This window comes from Mercenaria mercenaria, chromosome 12, assembly GCF_021730395.1.
Source record: "Mercenaria mercenaria strain notata chromosome 12, MADL_Memer_1, whole genome shotgun sequence".
Lineage (NCBI taxonomy): Eukaryota > Metazoa > Mollusca > Bivalvia > Venerida > Veneridae > Mercenaria > Mercenaria mercenaria.
The window spans coordinates 67,551,226-67,564,415 of record NC_069372.1 but is presented as its reverse complement, the minus strand read 5'-3'; the positions used below and the strand labels follow the sequence as shown (position 1 = coordinate 67,564,415).

The 13,190-nt window shown below is 37.2% G+C and overlaps 1 protein-coding gene across 1 annotated transcript; it reads left to right on the top strand.

The window, feature by feature from the left end:
• The first annotated feature begins 372 nt into the window (after positions 1 to 372).
• Positions 373 to 6,174, top strand: LOC123534433 (sodium/calcium exchanger regulatory protein 1-like). The gene is made up of 4 exons (XM_045316681.2): positions 373 to 584; positions 4,114 to 4,286; positions 5,475 to 5,573; positions 5,853 to 6,174. Exons 1-4 carry the CDS (start codon positions 512 to 514, stop codon positions 5,904 to 5,906), a joined length of 399 nt encoding a protein of 132 aa, XP_045172616.2. The 5' UTR covers positions 373 to 511; the 3' UTR covers positions 5,907 to 6,174.
• Positions 6,175 to 13,190: the final 7,016 nt, after the last annotated feature.

Below are 13,190 nucleotides of genomic sequence, written 5' to 3'. Positions count from 1 at the left end.
TATTCTAACTTACTACGTTGTCGGGCCCTCTTATTAATTGGGTACATTCGCTCCCAGGATGACCGAAAGGATGATAGTCCTGACCGTGTAATAGTGTGTACTGTTTAATATTTTTAAAATTGATATAATACGTACAGCTGACCGATGTGGTCAATCTGACATTAGATATTGGCATGTATCTAATAGAAACTATGCTTAATTCGGGCTGACCTTGAATAACGCAAATCCCAGTATTCCATATATTAATCAAGGCAAGTTTAACGACACTTAGGTTCCGTTTTGTTAAATTGGACCTATCTTACTTGTTTTAAAGTTTCTGTGTAAGGATAATTTATATCTTTCAAGTTTCAAGATTAAAACTTGTCTCCATTATGTGTCGGTAATCAAAGTTAAGGTGGTTTGAGATAAGCACGTCCAAAGATAGACCACGTGAACTTTTGAAAGGTTTAGATAATCTTAAAATACAATTTGAACCATTCTTCATTTCATTTACAAGTGATACACTAACACGATGGCGGATTTTGCAACAGGCACGTGGAATTTGGTGCAAACAGAAAACTTTGATGAATACATGAAAGCAGTCGGTAAGTTTTTAAAAAACTATTTTGTAGACTTTTTTAAGTTTCGATATATGTATTTATATTTGTGCATAATAGATAGTTGTATTCAGAGTCAGATAGTAGGGTGTGCATGAAATACAAGTTTGATGTTTTTTAGTTTGATGTAAGAATGTTACTCGAGAGTGTGCTTAACACGCATTCATTATTGTTATTAGTGAACATAAAATTGTAGGGCTGCCAACAACAAGAAATATGTCTGTAGTCAAACTTCTTGCACTCGCCAGAATTAACATTTCGATCTACGTATTTTTGTATTATTATTCAAGATCATTGTTCATGTGGGTTACATATATTAATCATCATGGTCAAGCTTCTGTTTAAACCAACAACTGTTTGGCACATGATCTTAGCGACTCGTTCAAACTGGCCTTCGTAAATGTGTTCCTTAAAGTGGTAAAACAGAGCTTTGTGGAGTGTAAGGTCTGAAAAGTTTTTGAAAGAATGAACGAAGTCTACATTTGACTGATCATTTTTTCGAATAGGCATGTTATACGTTATATATCAAAGGTGTAAGAAAGATATTCAAAACTAACTGTCACCCAAATTGTTCGCGAGCACAGCTATGTAATTCACTAGAAAAAAAAATCTAAATGTAGTTTTGTTACAATACTGGCTAACAAGTGATGAAGGTCATATATTTAAATTAAATTTTGTGTCTTTGTGAAGGTCAAAAGGCAATGTAATACTTAATTACATAATCCAAATGTTACAAAGCGGACATGGGAGTGTTTTTCAATTACGATGGTAACAAACCGCAGACAAGATACAAAGAGACATACAGAATGTCAAAGGGTCGAGCAGATCATCCATAAAATATCATTGTTTAATATGCGATAACACTATATGCCTCATTCTTTTGAGTATCAGAGCTGATAAAGCCGTCTCAAGCGCGACCTTTAACTATACGTTCAAGTCAAATTTTTTATTTCATTCACGTATTTTGCAATATTTTTTTAGTGGCTTGTTTAATGAAGCCTTGATCTTTTAGTGGCATATCAGGGTTACTAATGTGGTGTACCATTTGGGTAGAAAGTCTGCTTTACGTGCGCGCACATTTCAAAATATACGTGCACTTATTAAAATATGCGTGCAGGCTTAAACATATACATGTACGTCCACGTATATATTTTTATACGCGCACGCTTGATTATATAATGCACGCTTTATATATATATATATATATATATATAGACGTGCGCGTGTATATATCCGTTCACTTGTTATTACGCGTGCACCTATAAATTTATAATCCATATAAATTTATAAATCCATACACGTGGACGTACATATTTATTCGTGCATGCAAATTTTAGTCGCATTATAGGTGAACGTATATATACGCGTATATGGACGTGCACGCGTAAGTCTATACGTGCACGCATAATTACAAGTGCACGCACACGTTCATATAAGCGTGCATCTACATATTAACACGTGCACGCATAAAATATACAGGTAGACGTTTATATCTACGCTTGCCTGTATATTATGAAATGTGCGCACAAGCAAAGCAGACTTTCGACCCAAATGGCACACCATATTATTAAGACCAGTTTTTAACTAAGGTGAAAGATGTTTCACCAAAACCATGACTACTTTGATTAATAGCTATGCTAAACAGACTGAAGAATAGTTTTGTTTTTACCTGAGAAAAACACTTTAAAATATTTCTCAGACTTGTAGCCTGCCAATATATCTTTTGTGAGTTTTTACAACTTAAATCCGGTACAATTTATAACAGCACGGTAAATGGATCTGATTTATACACTACTTGACAGTCTTAGTTTGTAGATAACTTGCTATACATAGATATGAATGCATATTAATGAATATGTATGCAGTGTTACAGAGTATTTAAAACATCTTTAAAATGCGACGTTGTAATTGAATTGTTGAAATGAGATTCTTATCCAAAACTTGAATGCCCATATGTGAATAAAATGTTAGACCACACACAATCACAGCTCTATATAGGCTTAAACAAAGTTATACGGCAAATTTGACAAGTATCTGATAATGAATGAGCCAACTGGCTTGAACCCGGCAGTGCACATGCAGCAAGTATCACGAGAACACGTGCCTCTATACCTCCATGTGCCGGCAGCGCACATGCTTCGTGTACCTCTATGTACATTCAGCGCACATGCATCATGTACCTCCAGTGAACATCCATCATATACCTCTATGTACAGCCAGTGCACATCCTTCATATACCTCTTTGTACAGCCAGTGCACATCCTTCATATACCTCCATGTGCAGCCAGTGCATATACATCATATACCTCCATGCACAGCCAGTGCATATACATCATATACCTCCATGTACAGCCAGTGCATATACATCATATACCTCCATGTACAGCCAGTGCATATACATCATATACCTCCATCTACAGCCAGTTCACATCCTACATATACCTCCATGTACAGCCAGTGCATATACATCATATACCTCCATGTACAGCCAGTGCACATCCTACATATACCTCCATGTACAGCCAGTGCACATCCTTCATATACCTCCATGTACAGCCAGTGCATAAACAGTACAATCTCTCCAGAGCGGCCCTCTCTTAAGCAAAAACCTCTATATAACAACATCATCAAAAATTTTCTAAGCTGAAATATACTATCAAATTTACCTGTCCAGAACAACAACCTCTTCATAATAGTCAATATTTGTATCTCTCAAAGGGTGTTGCTCTACAGAGGTTGCATTGTACATCATATACCTCCATCTACCGTCAGAGCACATGCATTATATTCTTCCATGTACCGCAGGTGTACATGTGGCATGAGCCTCCATGTATCACCACGTATCCCATGTACATCCGGTGCACATTCATCATGTATCTACATGTACCACCAGTGCATACACATCATGTACCTCCAGTGCACACGCATTTTGTACCTCCAATGCACATGCACCATGTACCTCCATATACAGCCAGTGCACATGCACCATGTACTTCCATATACAGCCAGTGCACATGCATATTGTACCGCCACGTACCTTCATGTATCTCAATGTACCGCCAGTGCACATGCTTTATATACCTCCGTGTACCGCCACGTATCTTCATGTACTTATCATGTACCTCCAGTGCACATGCGTCATGTACCTCCATGTAAATTTATGCATCATGTATCTCCATTTGCCTCAAGCGCATTTGCATTATAAACCACTGGTACACATACATCATAAAGGTATATGTAAGTGTTATAGTTATTTGGGCTTATTTAACCTTCTGGGACAACCGTTTAAATACTGAGTGCCAAGCTACAAGTACCATTTTTCACGTCTTTGGTATGATGTGTCCGGGAATCGAACTCTCGACTTGCCGCACACAAAGCGGCATCATTTTTCACCATGAACCACCATATACCATCAGTAAACAAACATAATTTATATAGCACCAGTATGCGCCATGTACCTCCTTGCGACATATGCCGAAAGTGCATATATTCTTTTTTTTTACTTTTGTTCATCAAGGTGTTGGTCTGGTTATGCGGAAAATGGCTGCAACGATCAAACCTACACAGGAGATCTCGGTAGAAGGTGGTAGATGGAAAATTAAAACAATTTCAACTTTAAAGACAACGGAAATTGATTTCGTGATTGGAGAGGAATTCGAAGAAACTACTGCAGATGGACGAAAAGTTAAAGTAAAAACTAGCAGTTAGTTCCTATGAGCTTACCTAAACATTTTGCAATATTTCGCATCAGTTACGGTGGTCAGTCCTAATGCTCAGTGTTCCTGGTGTCCATACTAGATTAAAACTGATCTTTCAAAATAACTAACATCTTGCTGAGACAAAAAAGAAAGATAAGAACGTTGAAATTGGCATTTAAAATAATGGTCCCTTCGTTTAATCTCCAGTTACATATGGCACTGAAAGAAGTGAATTCTGAAGTTGTCATACTACACTGAAACTTTTGAAAACGCACAGTAGCTTGACTTATTCAAGTTGGGAGCATAGGTTTTAGTTAGGTTTGTATCTGGACCTACCGCTATTGATCATTGCCTCATTACGTGAGGGCTTTTTTTTCAGTAGTCGACAGATAGTAAAATAATATATGCCATCTGATACGCCAAGCAGATTCAGCAAAAACATGTTTAATGTGGTCTATATTCGTATTAAATTGAATTTAGGTATTATCGTATGAGTTTTCCTTCAGGCTGGTTTGTTAAGTTTTGAAAGTAATGCTAAACTTTTCAAATTAATAATTTTACAAATCAAATCATCGAGTTTCACTTTACCTGTACACAAAGTCAACGCTTTTGAATGATGAACTTCGAAATCTTTAATTTCATGTAGACCTACAATGGTTCGGAAAAATGCCGACATTCAGAAAGTTTACACCTGCACATGAAATGAGTGTTTTTCTGATCCCTCAGTTGTTAAAGAAAAAACATCATTATTGACCACATATCGCGTGTTATTTATCACGGATCGAAACCATGGTTTTCCCGCTATAGACCATCCCCATCTTTTTTTTTCAAAATTCAAAGTGTACGATACATTTCTAAAATTATCTTTATATCAAACTTTTTACTTCAACGATTCACAAGACATCAAGGGGAGCGGTTGGCCTAGTGGGTATTGTGTCGGCCGCTCAGTCCAGGGGCCGTGGGTTCTAGCCCCACCGGGGTCACGGCCATAACTTCTCATATGACACCAGTACTGTTTTTTCCAGGAAGCGGACTCAAGAATGGTTACAATAAGCTTGAAGCTTTCATCACATTCGAGCTAAAACAAATTAGTATAAACTAAATGTTTTACGTGTATCCCTAATAAGTAAGTGTTCCATTTTTAAGAAGCATGGGTACAGATATTACATTACCTTTCCAGACAGTTATGTCTCTAGATGGGCAGAAACTGACGGCAGTACAGAAGGGCGATGTTGACTCCACCATAAGCCGTGAATGGGCAGGCGATACAATGACTATGGTAGGGATGACTTATATTACGAAAAGAAACATTTTGTATAAAGAAAACCGTTGTAAATTCTTACTGGCACCATGCTACATGTAAGAGCATTCGAAATATGCTTATAAAAAAGATGCATTATTTCCTAAAGACAACAAATGTGTTTTTTTTTTTTTAAATCTTTTTAAATTTGGAATACTTCACGTTCAAGCAAATGGTTCTTTTGATAAATATGGCCTCGGGGTGATCTACCTCATCTGTAACATTTTTCCTATCGTAAAATGATTGCTTTTGTTTCAGAAACTCACAGCAAAAGACGCCGTTTGCACACGGACGTATAAAAAGTCTAAGTAGTACTTTGCGGACAGCTTTCCTGTTTCCATGTGTGAATTTATTAAATGGAAAAAAAAGAAAGAATATGCAAATGGTAGATTTGATTTAGCAGAACTGGTATACAAGCATCTCTGGTTTTAGACACGGATTGCGAGATCTACCAACGTTTGACTTACAGAAAACAGAACAGTAGTTTTAGATGGAAGTGGGTTGCAAAGACGTTTACACTTAGTTATTTGTCATGTTTCAGTTGATCTCGATATAAAAATTAAACAGAAGTCAAAATATTTTTTTGCCATTTATGTCTAACTTAAGTGCACATGGGGCCTTTTTATTTTAACAATCTGAAAATAGTATTTCTTTTTATACAACATCTGTTTTTGAGGTTCGACGTTGTTTTTCTGTTTCCCCGTTCTGTAATGAAACTGCATCGTGCATAGTTCCATTATGTTTTTCTTTTTTTTACTTTGCCTATTTTGGCGAGAAGGTTTAGAGTTGTGTTCCAAAGCGACCGAAAAAACGTTTTCATAAAACCTCAGATATTATTCTTTTCTCTCCAAAATACCCTTCCTTTTTTCAAGAAATAAAACAACAGCTTTTGAACTTTGCTAGCGCATAAAGACTTGTGGAACATAACTTGTTATTTCTGGTACTTAGTACGTGTCTAAGAGAGTTGTAAAACATTGCCCAGCAACAACAACAAAAAAGAAAAACAATAAAAAAAACAAAACGCTATTACCACCTCCTGCAATGGCGCTTAGACATGTGTAAAAGGTTCGTACAATTAAAACAGGGAAGAACCACTGGCACCAGATCAGAAAGAAAATGCCTCCGTACGTGTTATACCCTACCCCTAGGTATTCTATAAGAACCATGGTCATGAACGGGAAAATATACTAACCCGTTTCAATCGCGCATTTCATACCTAAAACACGCAGTGCGGTAAATGTGTACTATGGATATCAAACAAGTGGTAATTTATCTTCCATTGAGTACCGGTCGCATTTCTTTAATACATCTTATCTTAGAAAAACAACGCGTAGTTTATAGTAATTTCAACGTAACACAAAAAACTTGCTTGAACTTCCCTGGTGAAGTTCCGTTCTAGATTAAAAAAAACATTCTGATTGGCTGTTGTGAAAATGTATGTCAATCGTCACTTTACTACACGTGTTCGCTAAAATGTGAAAATGCAGCATTAATGTGCAAAATGAATAAAATAAACAGAACAGATGCAGACCAATGTACGATTTCAAATTAAATATCGTATACAAGATGAATTTCATTCATCATTTGGAGTTTTAGTGTAAAATTGTGATTTTTTTAAATTCTGTTTTTGTTTGTTTACGTTTCGCCAAACATGTGCACACTGTCGTGACCTCTAGACCGGATGTTCATTAGGGAAGGTCAAGCAAGTTTTTTCTGTAACGTTGACGAAAGCATAAAATATGTTGATAATCTCAGCAATATGGAATATTGAGACAATGTGACTGGTGCACGATGGAAGATAAATTATCGCTTGTTCAATATGCTACATACCCATTCACCGAACTGCGCGTTTAAGTTGAGAAATGTACGATTGAAACGGGTTAGTATAATTTCCCGTTCACGACCATGGTTCTTATAGAATACCTAGGGGTAGGGTATAACACGTACGGAGGCATTTTCTTTCTGATCTGGTGCCAGTGGGAAGAACACTTGAAACTCTGTTGGTTATATACATAAAGTTTAGTCCATTCGAAAACAGGCATTTTTTGCCTATCCACGTATGCAAAGTATGGACGAATCTGACTTCCAAAACTACTACGTGCATGGACATGTTTGAAGCTAACGGATTACAACCTTTAGTATGCATGACATATATATTGTTCATAGCAACGGAAATATTACACAGCTTTTAAAAGTATGGCTATTTTGGCATATCACCAGTTCATGTTTTTCAGGCGAATTTCACGCATTAATATGGCACATATAAAACACCCATGCGCTCGCTAATTTATTCCATCTTTTAGAAGGTCTGTAGTATATCATCTTTTACCCATATGTTATCCGTCTGGCTGTGCTAAACCAAAAATTTTCATGCGGCAACAATAGGGTAAAATTCCCGTTCTACATCTATGTTATATCCTATTTCACGGCGCCACCATCAAAAATGAATACAAGACGTTAACCATTCACATGTGGTGACCCATCGTACACTTTTACCACAGATTATAACTGATTTAAAATATTATGTAAATTGTGATGCTAAGAGCTTTTCTCCCGATTCGAACGTTTGGACATTTTGACATGTTTACATTCAAGCTACATTTCGATGCATATACACGTGATATGAACATAACTTATCATTTCCACGAATATAAGCTTTACAGACGAATTGGACCTCAAGATTTTTTTTGCGCTGGATGAGTGAACAATCAGGCTTTCCTTAAATGGGGGATACAAGGTTTTGCCCCCATGTTGGTCTGTTGGAGCTATCTTGCTATGTAAGCTAGACATTTGATCTTGTGACCAAAACGGTTACATGTATCTATTTCATCTACTGCCCATAGATATTCAGGCTATGAAATCTGATGGACATAGGCCCAAGCTTAAACATTAATTTACATGTATACCAATTCATTTTAAGTCGACTGTGAAGGAAGTTCTACAACTTATATTATCATTCTCGACACCTCATTCCGGATATTATCCATGAGAGAAGGAAAACTAGTTTCCCTTTTAATTCTGAGCGCCAAGCAAGGGAGCTACGGGTACCACTTTTCACGTGTTTGGTGCGACGAGGCCGTGGGTCGAACCGACAACCTCCCGCATTCAAAGCGGACGCTCGACAACTAGAACATCGAGGAGGTTACTAGGCTATTGAGGCGAAACTTTTAAGTTTCAATGTCACGGTGACCTTCAAAGCAATAGATGACATCTACAGACCACAGCCAATCAGGTTATGATCCATAGGCCCAAAAGCATTCTCTAGTCATTGATAAGTTCCTGTGTTATAATGTTCCTTCCGTCATTGTGGACTTTGACCCGATCCAAAAACCCAAGAGAAATCTTTTGATCATAGGCATTGTATGAAATGTGAAGGCCATAACCCAAATCTTTCTGAAGCTAATTATCCCTAGTGTTAAGGTCAGTGATCTTAGCCTTTGGCCTTCCAAACAATATGGATTCTTAACTGATTTAATAGCCATAGGCCAAAGCACTTTCGCACTTGATAAGACACCATTTGTAGTTCAAGGTCACTGTAGTCTTCGACATCCTTAAATAAAAGATTTGACAGTCCTCATCCATAAAATCCTCCAGTAAAACAAGAGGGCCAAGATGGCCCTAGGTCGCTCATCTGAGAAACACACCATAACAGTGTAAACATGTTTGACCTCGTGATTTCATGGAAACAAAATTTAATATTCCGGCCAATTTTCATTAGGATTGGACCAAAAATGTGATCTCTTAAGTTTAAACAAGTGTTTTCTTTGATATGACCTAGTGACCTAGATTTTGACCCCAGATGACCCATATTCGAACTCGACCTAGATTTCATCAAGGCAGCCATTCTGACCAAATTTCATGAAGATCAATTGAAAAATACAGCCTCTATCGCATACACAATGTTTTTCTTTGATTTGACTTAGTGACCTAGTTTTTGACTCCAAGATGACCCATATTCGAACTCGACCTAGATTTCATCAAGGCAATCATTCTGACCAAATTTCATGAAGATCAACTGAAAAATACTGCCTCTATCGCATACACATTGTTTTTTCTTTGATTTGACCTAGTGACAGTTTTTGAACCCAGATGACCCACATTGAAACTCGACCTAGATTTTATCAAGACAATCGTTCTGACCAAATTTCATGAAGATCAATCGAAAAATACAGCCTCTATCGCATACAAAAGGCTTTTCTGTGATTTGACATAGTGACCTAGTTTTTGACCCTAGATGATCCATATTCGAACTTGACCTAGATTTCATCATGGCAATCATTCTGACCATAATTCAAGAAGATCAGTTGAAAAATACAGCCTCTATCACATACACAAGGTTTTTCTTTGATTTGACCTAGTTTTTAACCCCAGATAACCCATTTTCGAACTCGGCCTAGATTTCATCAAGGTAATCATTCTGACTATAATTCATGAAGATCAATTGAAAAATTCAGCCTCTATCGCATACACAAGTTTTTCTTTGATTTGACCTAGTTTTTAACACCAGATAACCCATTTTCGAACTTGGCCTAGATTTCATCAAGGTAATCATTCCGACCATAATTCATGAAGATCAATTGAAAAATTCAGCCTCTATCGCATACACAAGGTTTTCCTTGATCTGACATAGTGACCTAGTTTTTTACCAAAGATGACCCATTTTCGAACTCGGCCTAGATTTCATCAAGGTAATCATTCTGACCAAAATTCATGAACATCAATTGAAAAATTTAGCCTCTATCCCATACACAAGGTTTTTCCTTGATTTGACCCCAGATGACCCATTTTCCAACTCGGCCTAGATTTCATAAGGTTATCATTCTGACTAAATTTCATGAAGATCAGTTGAAAAATACAGCCTCTATCGCATACACAAGCTAAATGTTGACTGACGACAGACGCAGGACATCGAGCGATCAGAAAATCTCAACAGAGCATTGCTCAGGTGAGCTAAAAAGGAAACCATTTTCAGTTGTGAGGTCACTTTGACCTTGACCTACATAGTTCGACAACTGTAGGTTTGTGAATTATTTACTTATCGAGGTCATTGACCCTGTTCTTTGATCCCCAAACTGACAATTTACAATAAAGCTATGAAGTGTGATGGCTGAATACGCAAGAGATCTGAAACCATTTTCACCTCTAGGTCACTGACCTACTGACTCCCAAAACAACAGACGTCATTTTCTGAGCGCAGGTGACCATCCTATTAGAGTTTACAGTCCCAGGTGGGAACATTCGTAAACCCTTTTCAATCTAGGTCACTGTGACCTTTGACCTACTAACCCAAACACAATAAGGGTCATCTACTAAGCCGACAATCATCCTATGAAGTTTGACCATTGTAGTCCAGTGTTCTCACTAATTTAAAGGGAATCATTTTCCCACCTACTGACCCCTGATTCAATAGGGTTCACCTACTGGCCACAGGCAATTATCCTAGGAAGTTTGGTATTACTGAGGAGACAAAATTGTCTGCTGACTGGTAGATAGACAGGAGCAAAACAGTATAGTACCTTTGCTTCTTCAAAGTAGGACTAATATTGTAACAAAAGGGTCATGATGACCCTTGATCGCTCACCTGAGTAATATGAGCTACATGTTTCAAAGATTAAACTGATGATAAAATACTAAGAAAGTCAGTAGGTCACATTCATGGTCAATGAAATTCAGTTTTACGATTGGTGTGCAAAACTGTGTATGTCATCAAAATGTCAAGGCTTTATCTTAAAAAACAAGAAAGTAGGTCAGTAGGTCAAGGTCACAGTCAAGTGACATCATATTACTTGGGGTCATCAGGTAATTATAATTAAATAGTCTTGGAAATTGGATCAAATGATTTTTTAAGTATTTTTCCTATATAACTCACACAGTAACTAAGTGACCCCAGGGCGGGGCCTATTTTAACCCCAGGGGCATAATTTGAACAATTTTGGTAGAGGACTACTAGGCAATGCATCATACCAAATATCAAAAGCATAGGTTGTATGGTTTCAGACAAGAAGATTTTTAAAGTTTTTTCCTATACAAGTCTATATAAAACTTGGGACCCCCAGGGCAGGGCCTCTTTTCACCCCAGGGGTACAATTTGAACAATTTTGGTTGAGGACCATAAGACAATGCTACAAACCAAACATCAAAGGTCTAAGTGTTGCGGTTTCAGACAAGAAGATTTTTAAACTTTTTTCCCTATATAAGTCTATGTAAAACTTGGGACACCCTGGGCGGGGCCATATTTGACCCTAGAGGGATAATTTGAATAATCTTGGTAGAGGACCAATAGATGATGCTACATACCAAATATCAAAGGCCTAGGCCGTTTGGTTTTGTACAAGAAGATTTTCAAAGTTTTCCCTATATAAGTCTATATAAACCATGTGACCCCCGGGGCGGGGCCATATTTGACCCTAGGGGGATAATTTGAAAAATTTTGGTAGAGGACCACTAGATGATGCTACACACCAGTTATGAAAGCCCTAGGCCCTGTGGTTTTGGACAAGATTTTTTTTAAAGTTTTTCCTTTCGGTTGCCATGGCAACCAGAGTTCTGCATGGAATTCACTTCTTTGAACAATTCTGAAAGGGCGCCACCCAAGGATCATTCCTGTGAAGTTTGGTGTAATTCTGCCCAGTTTTCAAGAAGAAGATTTTTTTAGAAAATGGACACTGAGCGGTCACAATAGCTCACCATGAACCTTTGGCTCAGGTGAGCTAAAAACATCCTTTCAATTAGCAGAAAATGGTCAACTCTTCTCAATCTATGTCTTGTATTGAGTTAAACCATTCATCTAGATTACATCACTGATGCTTGGAGTTGAGATTGAGCAGAAATATAAAGCTCCGCATCTCTCCTCAGTATCAAGGAAGGACGGACGGAAAATAAAGACAAGATGTGTAAAATAAATATATTTTGTTTAATTCGGCAGCATATTTTCATGCTGGATGCTCACACCAACATGCATCATCTTATTACAAAATCCTCTGACCAGTAATTTAATGTGGCCATTAAATATTCTTAAAACCATATACAATTATGACCATTATCCCTTTACTAGTATATCATATTTGTTTTCACTAACAGTGTCAACATAATGCTAAGACAAATACACCTAGCATCTGTTAGTCAATTATCTGAACAAGATAGGCAGTCTGAAAATATGCAAGGAGGACCCAGTTCTACAGTATATTTCAGAATATATGACAGTTTGGAATAAACCAAGAAAATATTTTGAAGTGTGGAGTCAGGCTTGTGTCAATGTTAAAATTATTTCGATGACAGTAACTTCCTTAGAACTGTTATCAAGACATTTTGGACAGTGTCCTTGTAAATGTTTATACCTAATTCATAACATAAAACAGTAAATACACATGAAAAACTACCTAAATCAAAACTGAACTTCTATGAAAATATCCTGTTCAATTCTGTAAAAGAGTATCTGATTCTACAAGAAGTCCAAATAATGGATAAAGTATTAGTCTATTCCACTGGCACCAGATCAGAAAGAAAATGCCTCCGTACGTGTTATACCCTACCCCTAGGTATTCTATAAGAACCATGGTCGTGAACGGGAAATTATACTAACCCGTTTCAATCGTA

Coding starts and splice junctions, on each gene's coding strand:
- LOC123534433 (XM_045316681.2), top strand. CDS start 512: ATGGCGGATTTTGCAACAGGCACGTGGAATTTGGTGCAAACAGAAAAC. Junction 585..4,113: donor TGAATACATGAAAGCAGTCG/GTAAGTTTTTAA, acceptor TTGTTCATCAAG/GTGTTGGTCTGGTTATGCGG. Junction 4,287..5,474: donor CAGATGGACGAAAAGTTAAA/GTAAAAACTAGC, acceptor TTACCTTTCCAG/ACAGTTATGTCTCTAGATGG.